Here is a 17,985-nt window from a genome sequence, read left to right on the forward strand (position 1 = left end):
GTGTTCATCTATAGTTTTTTAGATATGGGGCCCTAAAAATACATATTCTTTATAATTGGATTTCAAACATCGGCCTCGAAAACAACTAAGGCTCCTACCCTGCATGGGGGCTTAAATTTTCGGTGTCATCTACTAGCGGTGTACCTCTAGCACTGTGAAAATATGGTTAATTGGTCATCTCTAGAATTTGAGATTCGGGTCCCCACCTGGTAAACCACTGCCACTATAAAAATATGGTGATATGGTCATCTCTAGTTTATGAGACATTGGACCCTAAAGAATATGCACTATAATTATTATGATAGGATTTTAAAAATTGGGCACTGAAACGTCGGAAACAAAATTTCTCTAAAACAGAGGTTTAGCCTTGATGAAGTTTTCAAAAACAGACAAACAGTCTAATAAATTTATCAAGAAATTCTTAAAACATTCTCGTTTGATACAATTTCAGAACACATAATTATGCATATAAGTGTATAGCTTGTAAAACTTTTATTACTTTTCTTAAATTACCTAAATTAAGTTCTATGTGTAATTCCATTACACACATGTTCAACTTTCAGCATTGTCTATAAAAATAATAAATGGGCAAAACGAAACTTAACCTGTACAGATGAATGCAGATATACATGGTTTATTCCCACTTAGCCAACATTCTGAAATTCTCAATTCCCACTTGGCCAACATTTTGATTTTTCACACCTGAGTGATCAGGAGGCTATAGTCAGTTTTCACATGTTAATGTATTTGTTATCAATTACCTGAGAATAATTTGTTGAAACCAAATTAAAAAAAAGCATTTAATTTTGCCTATAACATGATAATCAGAATAAATAAATAAAAATCAACACATTTATTTTTGAATATAGATAAGCAATTTTCTGCAAAATCATTGCACTAAACATTTTATATGTTGAAACCAATATGGGCACTTGCATCATTAAAAGGTTTATGTAAATAATTTTATAAACTGTTTAAATATTAGATGTATATAATATATATACATATAAGATTGATCAGCCGTTTTTAAAGAATAGACTAGAAACATGTGTTACTATGTTGTAATATAATGTTATATTTAATAAGACCATTGACATTACAATTTCATGCAAATAACACAATTTTGTACCTCATGTTCATGTGTATTTTAATGGTTTGAGAGAATAAACAAATTGAAATTGAAAAGCATTATTATGGCCATTAATTTACAGAACCGAAAGCATGAAAATCATGAGTTTTTAATTGTTTTCAACTGCTAGTTGAAAGACATAAATAACCAAAATGCATAATCTTTAGGTGCAGATCAACTTTATAGAAAATGACAACGGAGGATTTTATCTTCATAACTATTATTGATCATCATACAATGAATCTTATTAAATGTGAAGTATACACCATTAAAAATATAAGCTCTTTACTCTAGCGTTTTTGTGTTTTGTTAATTTCATATTCTATAGATTGGAATTAATCAAAATAAACCAAAGAAAATTGAAAAAAAATTGAAATATGACCCATATGATGTATAGTTAAAATTTCAAACGTGATTCTTAAAATTACATTATTTTTTCAATGCCAAGTTTAAGTTAAATCAGCTTATATAATTACAAACTATGATATTTGTACCCTAATTAAGGGCATGAATTATTGGGGAATATGTAACAGTTCATTTTCAAAAATTACATTTTTATCTGAATTTATCAAATGAAATAAAGTACTGGGACAGAAGCTCAATTTATATGTATTTTTCTGTAGGCTAACAAATATATATTATTTCTTCTACTTTCATCTGAAAACAGACTATAGCTTACCTGTAATTAAATCCTTTTGTTCTCCATCTGCACCCCATTCCCACTTAGCCAACACAAATTTACCTGTATTTTCCTGTATTTTTTCAAAATGTTGGCTAAGTGGGAAGACACCCTATACATGTATGCAACCTGGGAGTGTAGAAACATTGATTTTAATTCTTACTGGATTTCCATAATTTTTTTTTTATAAAATCTGAACCAAAAACGTGAGGGAGAAACCCTACTATGGGGGAAAAGCTACTATATAGTAGCTTTTCCCCCCAGGGGGAAAGGCTACTATATAGTAGGTTTTCCGGGGGGGAAAGCTACTATGGGGGAAAAACTGCTATACAACACCGGCACCACCTCCCTCCCAATAAAAAATGAAACAATTGTCGTTTTTTATTTGCTAAAATCTGTGTGGTTCAAGATATTTCTAAAGGACATACCCGATTAGAATTGAAAAAAGAGTCGTACGTTTAAAACTAATTTTGTCAAAATTTTTAGATTCATTTGGTTATATTTTGGTCCATTTGGGTAAATAGATGCACCAGCGCAGCTCTAATTTATATATAATCAGGCCATAAATTCTAAATATTTTCAAATATAATAGCTTTAAATCCAGTGGATAAATCAAAGGCCGGAACGGCCACAAAGGCGTCGAACTGACTTTTTCTTTTATATAGAATGATATCAATAATTTGAATTTCTGTTAATTTAATAGTTGTATATCAAATAATTTTAGACATAGAATAGAGAAGTATATGAATTATGTTTTGTGCTGCTTTAAAAACAAAAATAAGTTTATTTTCTTATAAAATAGGTATTGGTGCTTTTACAATTCAATAACTCATTATGGTTACAAAATTTGAAGAAATGTCAAAGTTTAAAAATAAATTATTTTCTTTAAACAATTTTCACAGGTTCGTGATTTGAATACATTAACAGTATGTCCCTAATTATAATAATAAAACATACTTTTATTTATTTCAATTCCCGTTTGAAACAAGTCTCCCTATGGTACTGTTGTTTACAAACAAATCCACAACACGTGCTATCTAAAATGCTCGACCAGATCAACTGCATTATCGTGTTTATTTTTATCAACAAAATCACTAGATACGTTTATCGCTTACATTTATTTTGGAGACCGTGCCCGATAACAAATAAATTTACATCGCAAATTTTATTTCTTTCGGGCACGCTCTCCAATTAAAATGTAAGCGATAAACTAAAAAAATATTTAGTGAATGTTTACACCTGATTGTATTCATCCGCCATTTCTTGATTAAGCAAATTTATACTTATGTCAATAACCAGGTAGGCAAAGTTTGTTTTTTGTACACAATTTAGTTTAATAAATGGAATAAAAATCTTGTAATACGTTTAATACTTTAAGGAACTTATTTCTTATGCGCATTTTAAAAGAGGTGCAGTGCATGAATTTGGACGATTGCCAATCCAGACGATCGCTAGAAAGCTGTCGAGCATTAGCTCGACGCCTTAAAAATGGAAAGCAAGTCGAACTCGATGAGTGCTAATACCTGTGTTGAATGAATGGTACATTAGGATATGCGCAAAAAAGTCCCGTCTACTCTTTCCTATCCTATATATATTGGAATATTAAATCCGATTATAAGAGTCAAATTAAAAATCAAGTACGGATATGTACCTGTTTATCAAAAGTAAAACTACTCATAATTTATCTACAGTGCATCGTTATGGAGCTACACAGAAAGTTTTATATTAATTTGCCAAGCCAAATAAAAAAACCCTGGAAAACGAAGAGGAAACAAAGTGGGGACAGAATAACTGAAAAATTAATTAGGACTATATAGCCCCCCCCCCCCCTATTGAAATGTATATACTGAAAACAGATTATTGAGTATAAATCCGCACACAATTTAAAGAAAATTTCATGTTTTTTCTATCATTTTCGCTAGCTAATGTAATACATCACAAATACCCCAAACCCCCTCACGGAAAAGGAAATGCTAGGTGATGAGAGAGAGAGAGAATGAGAGAGAGAGAGAGTCGATGTAAATCACAGGTGCGCTAACACCGTTAAAATTATTAAAGCCTGCTAGTTTGTCTGCCCTACCCTACCTACCTCCTCTCTTTTCTCCTTTTAGAGGCTTAATTATTGTCTATATATGCTCGTATAAAATCAAATCAATTTCAAATTCTAATTTTAAAATCAAAATTGAATTTGACACTACAAATTAAAACTCTCTCTCTCTCTCTTTCTCTCTTTCTCTCTCTCTCTCTCTCTCTCTCTCTCTCTCTCTCTCTCTCTCTCTCTCTCTCTCTCTCTCTCATATCGACAATGGCATCGATACTCTACAATACACAATTCTTATCTGGATTATTGTCGTTGAGGTTGTAAATCATGATATCATCTGTGGTTTAAAATTTTATCATAACCTATATTTTGACATGTCGATTATTTCATTGAGTTTCGTTTCATAGCTAAAACCACACTCAGTTTTAATTATTTAGACTAAACAGATCTTTCTTCGCGAGCCGATTTTTAAACAGTTGGGGCGAATACACTTCGGGTTAAAATTGTTCGGGGGGGGGGGGGGGGGGGGGGGAAATACATACAGGGCAAACAAAACCACTTAGATTCGCAAAACCAACAGTGTTATCACTAATTTAATTGTTTATACTGTGTGGGGTTAATTCATCAATGTTAATTTAACCATTTTATTACCACTATATAAGAGCTATTAAGACATTTATTGGTAGGAAAGAGCATGTACGAATGATCTTTATTTAGAACAGTTTGATGTTGCTAGGATACAGGTTTCAGATCCATGATTTGATTGGTTAATTTAGATATTGAATCTCGAATTTCGAATCTTGAATCTCGTATATCGAATCTCGTATTTTGAATCTCGAATCTCAAATGATCCTTCTCGGCTTTCGTACATCTCTGTCCATACGCAATAGCACATTTTTCTGAAATGATATGTTACGTAATTTTTAATGTTTAAGGGAAAGAAAATGTTTTCATTAAGTACGTATATGTGTAATATGATCAAGGTATTTTAATATGATATTAACGTCATGGTAATTTTCAGTTTTGCTTTGATCTTCAAAGAAACATGTAAAACAGTTGAATTGAATTGAATTGAACATATTTTATTGAATAAATCAAAAGGATAAGACACAAGTTCTAAAACTTAGATAGTCCTCTCCTAGTAATGAAATTTTATAAATATTGTCATACATTGAATATATTGAAATACTGAATATATTGAATACACATAAATATACATGAATAAACAATCTACTGCATACATAATATCACCTTATAATTTAAACATGTTTTGAAAAACGACCACATTCACTCAAAAAAATTTGTACTGTCTTGAAAATTTCAGTGTTTTGTATATTTGTCAACGAATCATCCCCCCATAATAATAAATGTGCATCTATAATGTGTACGTAACTTAATGTCAATAGCTTATTCATTAGAGAATTCCGAGCTCTTGTATACTTTTTACAGACAAAAAACAAATGGTATGTATGGAACGCTATAGCTGCCTTATGTGCCTATTTCATGTGAAGATGGTGCTTTATTATATTATGCTGTGGTTATATCATGTGAAGATGGTGCTTTATTATATGAAGGTGGTGCTTTATTATATGAAGATGGTGCTTTATTATATGAAGATGATGCTTTATTATATGAAGATGGTGCTTTATTATATGAAGGTGGTGCTTTATTATATGAAGGTGGTGCTTTTCTATATGAAGATGGTGCTTTATTATATGAAGGTGGAGCTTTATTATATGAAGATGGTGCTTTATTATATGAAGATGGTGCTTTTTTATGTGATGATGCTTTTTTATGTGAAGGTGCTTTTTTATGTGAAGATGGTGCTTTATTATATGATGGTGCTTTTTTATATGATGGTGCTTTTTAATGTGAAGGTGGTCACTCGGAACTCCTCTTATTTTTGAATACTGAGTTAACCATTTATGTATTCCTATGCCAGAGTTCAATATAGTATCGTTCAACTCGACGCTCGGCTGTCTCCGTAAATCTCCGACAAGCAGAGAGTCGGAGATTTACGGTGTCAGCCGAGCGTTTGGTTGAACGAGACTATGGAGTTCAATATTGCTTGGATCCATACAATTTTCGAGAAATATTTCTATTACTGATACATAGTTTGATTAAATTAATTTTATCTTTAAATATTATTTAAGATGATTCATATGGGGGTTTCTCGACATTCTTGTCGAAAAAGTCCAAAAATTCATATGATAAAAATGTGCGTAATTCAAATACAAATTAGAAACTATATGTACTTGTCATGCAAAATAACATATCATTGATTTTAAAATAAATAAACATCGACAAAATCAACTCCCGTCAGTTTTTCAGTACTTTGATTTTGTTATTGTCATCGCCCAGTCGGTCTTCGTCATTGATGACCGTTCCTCTTTAACCTAAGTGGTGAGTTTGAGGAAGAGCTCACATTCTGAGTGTTTCAAAACAAAACATCATAAAAAACCAAAAACAAATAAAGGAACGGATTGCGGATCTGATTTTAAACAGACTGATGCCCTAGCTATAGGATTTGACTTGAAGAGAAAGTAAGGGAAATTAAGTCACAGGGAAAGGTCTACTATAATATAATATAGCTCAAAGAAAGCCCTTTTATAAGTGGTAAAGGCAAAAGTAAAATGTCAAGAAATACTGACAAAATATTGTATTATTCAATTAATCATATTTGTCAATTCAGTTGAGATTAAGTCGTACAGTTCATCTCGTAACATAAATACTTATTATGCTAAAAAAGAGAAACTAGCAATTGTGTATTAAATGGATTTTAACTGTATCAATTTTGTTCTAGTTTCAAAATTTCGAGATAATAAATGTTTAACTCAGTTTTAAAAATAAAGTTCCGAGTGACCATCTTCACATTAAAAAGCACCATCACATAAAAAAACACCATCTTCATATAATAAAGCACCATCTTCATATAACAAAGCACCATCATCACATAAAAAAGCACCATCTTCATATAATAAGGCACCACCTTCATATAATAAAGCACCATCTTCATATAATAAAGCACCATCTTCACATAAAAAAGCACCATCTTCATATAATAAAGCACCATCTTCATATAATAAAGCACCATCTTCACATGAAATAACCACAGCATAATATAATAAAACACCATCTACATATAAAATAGCCACATAAGTCAGCTATGGCGTTCCATAGGTATGCATCTTCTGATAAGCCACACGAACAGTTTGGACTGGCTATTAAGTTACAGTGGAATAAGTCAGAATTTAAAATACAGTTGTGTCTCAAACGTGTATGTGTTTTGTTTAAAAATCTTTTTCCAAATGAAAGATGTTTCTGAGGCTTTACCGTATCATTGTACATAAACATTTTTTGAATATTTTAATAGAGGTTGCCTCCCTTGTATTAAGACTTGGGGCATTCCATCTTCTGACAGTATCAGGAATAAATGATTTATCAAATAGTTCTAATCTAAATTTTGGAACAGAATAATCAAGAGAGTTTCTAGTTGTGTACCTTGAAACACTGCCTCTTGTATATGGTACAATGTTTTGTATGTAAGTAGGTACTAAGTTATTGTGCATTTTGTACATAGTTATTAATTTAGCTCTATTTCTTCTGTGTTCCAAAGGTTCCCAACCTGTTTCAAAATAAATTGAGTTTCTTGAAGCAAAACTTGTGAGCCCAGTTACTATTCTTGCGGCATTTAATTGAACCTTTTCCAATTGTTCTATGTCCATCTGTGTGCAACCAGCCCAAACTTCGGCAGCATATTCCAATTGTGGTCTAATAAAAGATACATACATTTGTGATAGAATATCCCTTGAAACAGAAAATTTTAGCTTTTTAAGTAACCCCAGTTTTTTGTAAGCTTTTTAAACAATGTTATCAATATGTTCTGACCAACTTAAGTTTGAAGATAACTGTATACCAAGATGTTTGTGTTCAGTAACATATTCCAACTGACAATTTTCAAAAAATAAATTAGGAAAATGATGTACATTTTTCAAATGGAAAAATACAGCTTTGGTTTTCTGTGGATTGAATTTCAACAACCATTTTTTTGACCATTCATCTAATATTCTGAGGTCATGATCAAGATTTTGTTCAATAACATTAATATTATCTGAACATTGTTGTAAAGAGTTGTCATCAGCATATAATCTACATACAGATATCATATTTTCAGCTACATCATTTACATACAATAAAAATAATAATGGCCCAAGTACTGAGCCCTGAGGAATACCAGCTTTAACATGGCCTACGGAAGAAAAAATATTTCTATACATAACTTTTTGTGTTCTGTTGCTTAAATAACTCTTAAACCAATCCAGCATGTTTCCACTAATTCCATACATATTTAATTTGTAAATTAGACCTTTGTGCCATACTCGATCAAACGCTTTTGAAAGATCACAAAACACCATACAACAAAATTTGCCTTCATCAATACTTTTAACAATCGAGTGGTATATTTCTAATAGTTGATACATTGTAGAATGACCTGGTAAAAAACCTGCTTGATATTTGTAAAAGAGATTCTGTGAATGTAAATGATTGTATACATAATAATTCTTTCAAAAATTTTGCTTATACAGTGTAAAACAGTTCACAAACCTGTAATGATTTTTAGATATCTACATTTCGATGCATGTATCCGATGAGCTATTTGAACTATACGAGTTATGTAGTATGATTTATATTTAAAAATGACGGATCATGATGTGGACGTGAATGTACCCACTTTACATTACGGGGCTGGTGAGGGTGTTGAAGATTCAGCAAGTTAACAACAGCCAATAACAATGGTAATATGTCCGGAAAATTGTGTGCATTGTTTCCGCGGAAAAAAACATTATACAATTTAAATTAAAGAAATGTATGAATCACTAATACATGTATGTTCAAATGACAAGATCTACCTTTATATTATTTATTTAATGCATATAAAATCTACTATTAGTGTAAAGTAATTGCAACAATTCAATATAATGCTTAAATAAGGAAGTATGGTTAAAGTGCTGCATGAAAGGATGGCCATTAAAGCAGAGCGGTGTAACAGTGATTTCTAAGTAAATTGGGGACATTTTAAGAAACACTTTATGCTAGTCTATTCAAAATTCATTAATGCTTAAGGATGCGTAAGTAGATACTTAAGCAGAACAATATAGATGACCAGAAAACAATTGTTTATATCAAAGAGTTGTCTTGTTATATAGACAAAGTTTAAATCTACATCACATTTTTAAAAAAGGACACAGAGGTGATGATACGCGTTAGGATGTCGCCTGTTGTGTTTAATTTACATTTGTTCTACTTAAACGTTTTGTATTTATTCTCTGGGAATATACTGGTATTAAATGCCTATGGTAAGTTCAACAATGTTTAGGATTCCTTGAACCCGATTATCTATTTTTCGACGTTATACGACAAAATAATTTTCTAACAAGTAAAACACAATAAAACAAAGTGAGTCTTGCACACTTTTATATACCATTTGCACGACATACATTCGTATATATTATTGATAAGAACAGTTTGTATTTTTAAAAAAGATTTGATTATAATGAGCATTGTCTAAACATATTCATTTTTTGTAATCTATATCTATAATTGAAATTTATTTAATTGGTTTGATCATTAGAGAAAAGCATTATCGCGCGTGTTTGTAATTTCTAACATTTGGCATCTCTCTCCTCGACACACACTGACAATGTATGCTATTTGCTCACTTTTATTATCTGTTACATGGTCGGACCTTATACTGGTGTCCCTTTGGTTTTGTTATGCTTACTCCCGCGGTGTCTTTTTCTGTAAATTAATATTATTGAGCTTTCCCTAATTTTTTCCACTGTCTTTAAACTTGTTTCATCAGTTCATCTATTTACATTGTAGAATTGAAAATTGTAAATGTTATTGAAATTCGTTCAAAAACTGTTCAAATACTTTTTTTTTTCTTTCTTTTTTTTTTTTTTTTACAAAATTAAAGACCTTCTTTGATATTTAAAATTCCTCTTTTCTCGATTTTTCTAACGAAACCTATAGAACATTACTAGTATACCATATGCTACATAAATGTGAAATTTTGAATAAAAAGTTAAAAACTATGCCGTTAAAACCAATCAGTTCATTATCATAAACATAAATGAAATTGTTAATGATTTTTAAAAAAACCCGTTAATTTAAATCGCAACATGAATTTTCTTTTGGGCCGTGGACACACACACAATCAATGATATATCCCCTTCGCAACAAGTATCAAGAGGGGATAGTAAATTAACCGATATACACTATGTGAATTTTTAAAAACTGTTTTATCAACAGTCAATATCGCACTCAACAAGCCAGCACACCAACTGTATCCTATACTGGGTAACGACACGTTCGACGCCAGTAACGCTGTAGACGGCCGGAAGTCTGACCTGTTGTATAATGGAGGTCAGTGTGCAGTATCACATAACAATGAAGCCGCCACCTGGTGGGTAGACCTGAACGATGTATACAGTATCCATCACATCACCATCTACTTCAAGACGGACAATGTACGATGGGGTATGTTTCGCTTTATTTGTACGCTGCGTATTTAATTAAACGTACTGCTCCTGATAATTGACCGTAGTTTTATTCATGATAAGTTTTATTTCGCCGAAAAAATGATTAATCGCGAACACTGTGAAATTAAAACTACCGTGATTATTTCCCAATCTTTAGTAAATAAGAAGTTTTCTTCAAAACTATACGGGTTTGTTCGGCACTTTTAAATCATCAGATGGAGAAACAGCCTGCCATTTTATCATATTTCTTTTGCGTACTACATGTAGTATTTTGTAAATGGTTTATTAAAATTAATCATGCACATGTAAAGTGGGATTCAAAAGCAAAATGATATTTTTACAAATTATTTTCCTGACCCTTGTAAACTACTGATGTTAATGACAGGGTACCATGTTGCCGTACACTTGTATAACATTAATAAGAGACTAAATTGTTTACAGATTCCTATCACGAAAAAGTTGGCTATCTTGGATTCTTTCTATATGTCTCCAATACAACAGACAGGCTACAAGGAACACTGTGTTACAAGGACGACAACTTTACACTAGACACCATACCTGCTGTCTTCACCACCACCTGTCGTGTACATGGACAATACGTCATCTACTACAACGAGAGACTACCAGGAGTTACCTACCCTAACTATTACTCTAATGACGTTCACAGTGATCTTTGTGAAGTTGAGGTGTATGGTGAGTGATTTTTAAAGCTAAATTTGTTGTTTGGTTTTTTTTTATTGAATTAAAAATATATATAAATGTTATTTTTATTTTTTTAAACCAATATGTTGGATTTTAAAAAACATTATTAATTTGTTTCTTAGGTAATGTAATTGATGAGATTAATGTATATGTTATTCAACAAATATTGAATATTTATATGTGCGTTAAATTCAACTTTTATAATACTCGCACTTAATCAATTTTATGAATTTCTTATTACCAACATTAATTCAAAAACATGGATACATTTATTTTCCAAAAATTATTATTAAAGTGTTATGCTTATGATTTAATCGTCAAATAAAAAATCTGGTTATTTTTTTAATTTATAATATTTAAATAAAAAGTTAGGCGACATATCTTTAACGAAATTACAAAACTGCAAATGCTACTTATTCTTAAAAAAAAGTATAAAAACTTAATTATGAGGAAAATACAAGTGCATATGCTTTGAAAAAAACACAAAAATTGATAATGCGTCGTATGTAAATAGCAATTTGTTTCGTCAAATTGCGAAATACGCAAAACCAAATATTATCAATGAGGAATTTATGAGTAGTTGATGCTTATTTCAACGTGTATGTTAGAATTCCACACAGTAAGTTATTAAAGCGGATGTTTTGTATAAAGTTACACCGATTTCTTTCCTATTATACTTACATCCAGGGTGTCCAACATCGGGTTATTATAACGGGTCAGACTGTTGTCCTGATGTCAACTGTCAATACTGTCACATAGAGACGGGCACCTGTCAGGGGTGTGGGCCGGGCTACAGAGGACGTCGATGTGAGCTAGGTATCACAAAAGCCTTACGTATTGGTACCTGTAACATTTTTACTGTATGTGTTGGGTTAGTACATTTTATTCTGTGTTGAACGTACTTTATATGGCATGTTTTACATTTTTACCACCGAAACATTTTAAAATATTGAATAAATTTGCAGTTAATAAATGTATGAATCAAATAACCCAATGCTCAAAATAATTTTACAACTGCGTGGTAAGAAAGCGTCTTGAGCCAGGTTCATTTACTTGTGATGTTCATATAACAAAAACAGACTGACAAATACATGGAAACAATGCAAGTTGCAGTTACCCGAGGTTGTGAAAACATTAAGTATGTTTTATTACAGAATGCGAGCAAGGTCTTTATGGTATTGGATGCAGTGAAACATGTGGACATTGTCGTGACGTAGACCAGTGTTTCCATGTCAACGGGACGTGTTTAACTGGATGTGATACTGGTTACCAGGACGATGCATGTAAAACACGTGAGTGCTGTTCGGTGTTCTCAGCTTTAGAGATTAAGTAAGAATGTCTTTAATGTGATTAAATTCTGATATACATGTAAGTGTTCGATAATGCAATGACTTTTCTCGTGGTTTGAACGTTAAATCCATTTTTTAAGGAACCGTTGTTTTTGTTTTTATTTTTAAAGCTTGCGACAGAGGGCTATATGGTATGGGCTGCATCAATACCTGTGGACATTGCCTTGACGTATACCTGTGCTCGTATATTGATGGGACGTGTCTAACGGGGTGTGCTGTAGATTATCAGGGAGAACTGTGTAATACAGGTAACTGATAGAAAAGTATCCAGGGCCAAAGTCGGTCATTATGTATATTATTAATATGTGGTAACATAATTTTATATGTTTATATAACTGTAAATTTAAAAAAAGCAGTTTTCCATGTTCATGAAATGTATTCATATTTCATAAATGTCAGATTACTATAGTATTATTGTAGTCATCAAAACATCACATATATATATATATATATATATATATATATATATATATATATATATATATATATATATATATATATATATATATATATATATATATATAACGCATGATAATCTATTTATATTACATCTAAACGTGTACTTTCTTTCACATTGAAAGACAAGTATCAAAATACTGATTGACTGAAATATGATCTCTTTGTTCTCATTACATAATTAACAAACATAAGAAATTAAATAAATTGTCCAAAATAAGAGTAGAAATAAAAAATAAGTATTAAAGAGCAGAAAACCCGAAAAAAACCAGAGTACGCGATATGTCACGTAACTGTTTTAAAGCGAAGTTGAGAGGACAGTGAAACAGGACTGTACATGTAAGTATGTATTTACTGAGGCTTTGTTGTATTAATCACGATTACTTTAGTTTTTAGTTACGTGTAGAAAAGATTTCACTTTTCAAGTTGTTGTACGATCATATTCACAACATGTACAGAATGCATTTTACATCATCACATGTGTTGCAGTCAAAATGGTGGCACCACCGAAATTGAAATCTTCCTTCATAAAAACATGCTGCTCAGATAGATCTAATTAACTTGTTTTAAAGTATAAAAATATCTATTTAGAATTTATCTTAACTTCACTTTTAAGCTTTGTGTCTCCCATTTGTTTTCCAGGTAGATGGTATATAAATTTGAATCTGTGCGGATTTGACAAAGTCTACTTATGGAGTGCAGCAGGCTATCTTATTAAACTTTCAAACTTGCTGTGATCAAGCCACCTTTTGAGGAAATGTTTGCAACTTTTTAAGTATTATATAAAAACTATTTTTTTTTATAGTATGATAAAGTGTCCTTATAGAGGGCTAAAGTTTATGATTTTTAAACTGTTATTAGGGTGAAACTGGAAACAGTTTCGATAATATATGTGCATTATATGTTTTGTAATTTTGCGAGTTATTTATACTCAAATACATTAAAATATAGTGCTTATATTTATTTTATCTTACATGTTTTTTTCACACCCGTCTATAGATTCTTTCAAAAGCATGACATGCGACATAATTTGATATTTCAAACTTGGAAACAAAAACGAAAAATAAAAACCCTTTTTGGGTTTACCAATTTTATGAAGAAAACTGACGTTTTATTTCACTAGTAACTTTAAGTTTTTTTTATAGATCTAGTGAGGTTTAACGTGATGTTGTGATTATTCCGGTAGGGTGCCACTCGGATTTCTACTTAGATACTACCCAACTTTCAGGAAACGTATCATGTATTTGATTTGTATTGGTAACTGTAAATTGTTATGTAAAAGTTCCTAAATATCCACATGGTGATTTCAGGGGGAAAGTTCAATTTGTTACAATTGCTCGAGTTTACGCTGAATAAAAATTCCAAATAAAACAAAAGTTTAGCAAGTTGTGAAATAACGGTACATTTGTTAACGTTCAAAATAGTTGGTAAATGGTCTACGTTTTGAGTAAAACGCCAACTAGTATTTTTTTGAAAAATTAAAAAAAAATCCTTTAAAATTTTACACTATGATCGAGATTTCCTTAATTGTGAAAATATTACGGATTATTATTATTAAAAAGTATTCAAGTTTTTAAAATTTGAAATACTGTTTATGAACATTGGGTTTTCAGTAACATTTTAAATCAAAAGAAAGACAAAATTCATGTTGCGTTTTTCCACTAAGTTACAAAAGTTACTCACTTTCTGCAAATTATACAGATTAAATCAAAGAAATTTAAAAATAATGAAATATAGATTCTAATTTATTTATTTATGACCGGATCAGTCAGTATATGCCCAACTTTGAAATATTCATAAGCACGTGATGTGACAAGCTAATTTTAGAACCTATACAAGATGTCGATGCGAAAACGCGGTCGGTCCGTTGTCGGTGCAATAACGCGTTCCAAGAGAAAAAGAAAGATGAAACAGTTTGACAGAGAACGTTGTAAAATGGGAATCTATATTGGAGACCACTTTGAGCGGTGAGCACGTGGTAGAAACTTCATGTTTAACTATGGGCTGGTCGGCTTCATGCTATAGACAGGTGGGTACACAGCGGTGTGTTTTCTTTGTTAATTGCGTGGACCTTGAGGTCCACGCAGAAAATATATAAGCGAGGTTAAACCGGATGCTATGGGGAAAAATTAGCCTGCGCATGAGCTAGCCTGGTTCCTGTGCGTAATGGGTAGCTCAGGGAACCAGGCTAGCACACGTTTATCTGAATCGGGATCGGGATTCCATGCCATATGCACGGCGCTGTATACTCTGTCCCGAGTTTTTGCTTCCACCACTTTTTGCTTGATATTTCAATAATAGTAAATACCTTTGTGCTCAAACTACGTTCATCCACTAATATAAAAAATGTCCAGATTATCTGTTTTGAAACGCCCCCTCTACCGCTTCAGGTTTCAATACACATCCCGAAATTGAAAGTCAACGGAGATTTTGCATTGCAACAGCCATTAATAAGCCCGGATGATAATGTTAAAAAATTGCGCGATGTATTCCGAGTGTATTCCGAATGGAGAAAAGATGTAAACATTCCCCATTATAAATCTCCGTAAGGAATCTGTTTTCGTTCCTGTGAATTTTTCTAAGTGGAAAGGGATAATTGTTCAATGAAGATATGTTGGATATATTCCCTTTTAATGATTTCAACTGTATTTCTTTCACAGGTATATGTAATTTTATTAAAAATCATCAAAAAGCGATGGAAGCAATAACTTGGGACAGACTATAATTGTAAAGTTGTCGGTAAACAGTACAGAAACAAAGTATTCCTTTTAAAGTGATATGAACTATCAGTATTATGAAATAAGTTTATGTTATGCCGAAACTACAACATGCATCAAATAGAATAATTTGCAATGTTTTGTTGTTTTCCGAATACACATGTAACTTAACTTTACTTTGATATAGTAGGCAAGGCTAGAGAACTTCCCGATTAAATTTTTTTAGGCATTTAAGTATGATTGAATAATAATGTCACTGTATAAAAGTTTAAATCTCAAGAAAAATGCATCAAAATATGAAATTTTTAATTTACACAAAACTGTCACTGCATAACGTTAGTTAACAAAGTAGTGCGAATCTTAATGTGTGCGCAAATAGTAGAATTCACCGAGTGCCTGATACTATACATGTATGCAAACTTCATTCATAGATAGATCATAATTATTTTAGAAGTATGAACCCTTTAAATTCTGAGATAAAAAGTCAGGGCTATACATACATGTATACGTAATATAACGTACAAATTTAGTGGTTAAAAGTAGAGGGCTAGAGTCGGTGGAATCTCTGATAATCTTAAGGCTTTCACGTTTTCGTTGGAAACACATGCAAATGGTCCACGTATTGTAGTCCTTTTTTAAAGGACAGCAACTTGTATTTACTCATAAAGGAAAAAAATCTAATGTGTATGGTACGATATCCATTTTCTGAATATGATAAAACTTGTATAGCTGAGGGGACCTAGAAGGATAATTATGACGTTCTATTTTAAAATTATTAGATGATATCCCGCGCAAGCGCGGGAATTAACACTTTACACATTGATATGATTACAAACTTTTTTAACTATTCTTTAGAATTGAAATAAAAAAGCTAACTGGAATTCAATATTCCAAAAATGCCTTTAAAAACACCATATATGCCTTTAAGGTCAATCATTACACAGATATACAGCCAATTATTTTTTTAAAGCAAGTGTTGCTTTTGACCTGGGTGTTAAACCTCTCTGCCAAGCTCTCATCCTCCTCCTGGGGTGGACCACTATAGACGGGATCGAGGTAAGAACTTTTAGATGTCTCACCCCAGTGAGGAGGGGACAATTATTTAATAAGGAATTAGAAAGCGGCCATGTACATGTAGTTTTGCTTTATACATAATTAAATGCTACATGATGGACTATTGTTGTTATTATAATCAAAGGTGACCTATGCATGTAGGTCCAATTGACCGTGTGCCTAATATGAACGTACAATTAATCGATTGAATTTTTTATTGTACATATTGTTCACTTATCACTATAATGAATAATTAATTTATTTACGAATACTTGTAACTTACACGTATATAGTGGAATGCTCAGTGTAATTAAATTTCCAATCCGGATTAGCTGATAACATCAAAGAAATTGACAGGTGAAAAATCAAAAGTTTACCAAAATCAATGAGTAAAAATGTTAATGTTCACATTTACACAAGGTTTGAGATTTCAAATTTTAATATTTTTACAAAGTTCAATACCTGAAGTCAATCTGGTGTGTATTTGAGGAATATGCGATATGACAAAGGTATAGAATTATTCTGAAACAGAGAAAATCTGGACTAAATTTTATATTTGTTTTTTGTTTTGTCGCATCGTTTTACTTACTTACTAGTATTTCATGATTGTATAATCTTGTGTAAAATTTCAGATTGCTGACTGGCACCTAATAGAAAAATCCAAAATGCATAAAATCACTTCAAGGTACTTGTAGCATATCTCAAAAACTTGATCATCTGCCTTTTTTTTTTTAATTTCAATACCAACAAATATAGACTTTAAAAGTAATTTACGGTCAAAATTCAAATATCACTAACATGAAAAGTAGGTCTTTTTGATCTAGTTATTTGAATTTAAAATTTAGTACTAATATAGTAGAACTACAAAGTACAAGTAGTTGTTTTTTCGTTCCTATCTGTGTGTATCCGCCCCTGAGTAAACGCGATCCTTATTTAATTTTCTTTTCTATAATTTTCGCAACATTAACTCCCCTCTGAATATTTTTCACCCATTTTCTAATTTATTCTTCCCTTTATTTTGTGAGAGTTTAAAAATCCTACTATGCCTTTGTCACAGTAACACTTAATGTTAAAAGATCAATAAAACTTTACTAAAACAGAATCTTAATTATTTACTGTTTAATAAATACAGTCTCAATTTTAATCTATTTGATAATAATTTGATACGAATACATTAAATAAGAAACAGCAATTCATATATCATATCTATGACTCAGTTCATGGTAATATTTAAACAATAAAATGCTCAAGCGGGTTATGTATTTTTTTTCTGTAATGATCGTTACCTTCATAAACCTGCATGAATCATTACAGAAA

General features: G+C 31.4%; 1 protein-coding gene across 1 annotated transcript; it reads left to right on the forward strand.

Annotated features, from left to right (window-relative positions):
* The first annotated feature begins 9,097 nt into the window (after positions 1-9,097).
* LOC128156288 (platelet endothelial aggregation receptor 1-like) lies at positions 9,098-14,024 on the forward strand. The gene is made up of 7 exons (XM_052818359.1): positions 9,098-9,206; positions 10,162-10,389; positions 10,833-11,084; positions 11,781-11,909; positions 12,248-12,385; positions 12,553-12,690; positions 13,541-14,024. Exons 1-7 carry the CDS (start codon positions 9,104-9,106, stop codon positions 13,633-13,635), a joined length of 1,083 nt encoding a protein of 360 aa, XP_052674319.1. The 5' UTR covers positions 9,098-9,103; the 3' UTR covers positions 13,636-14,024.
* Positions 14,025-17,985: the final 3,961 nt, after the last annotated feature.

The sequence above is a fragment of the Crassostrea angulata genome, chromosome 7 (genome assembly GCF_025612915.1).
Source record: "Crassostrea angulata isolate pt1a10 chromosome 7, ASM2561291v2, whole genome shotgun sequence".
In the NCBI taxonomy this organism is placed as follows: Eukaryota; Metazoa; Mollusca; class Bivalvia; order Ostreida; family Ostreidae; genus Magallana; species Magallana angulata.

Excerpts from the sequence above, each read along its gene's own strand:
- LOC128156288 (XM_052818359.1), top strand. The coding sequence starts at position 9,104 with ATGATACGCGTTAGGATGTCGCCTGTTGTGTTTAATTTACATTTGTTC. Across the intron at positions 9,207-10,161 it reads ACTGGTATTAAATGCCTATG|TCAATATCGCACTCAACAAG; the intron begins GTAAGTTCAACA and ends TTTTATCAACAG. Across the intron at positions 11,085-11,780 it reads TTGTGAAGTTGAGGTGTATG|GGTGTCCAACATCGGGTTAT; the intron begins GTGAGTGATTTT and ends ACTTACATCCAG.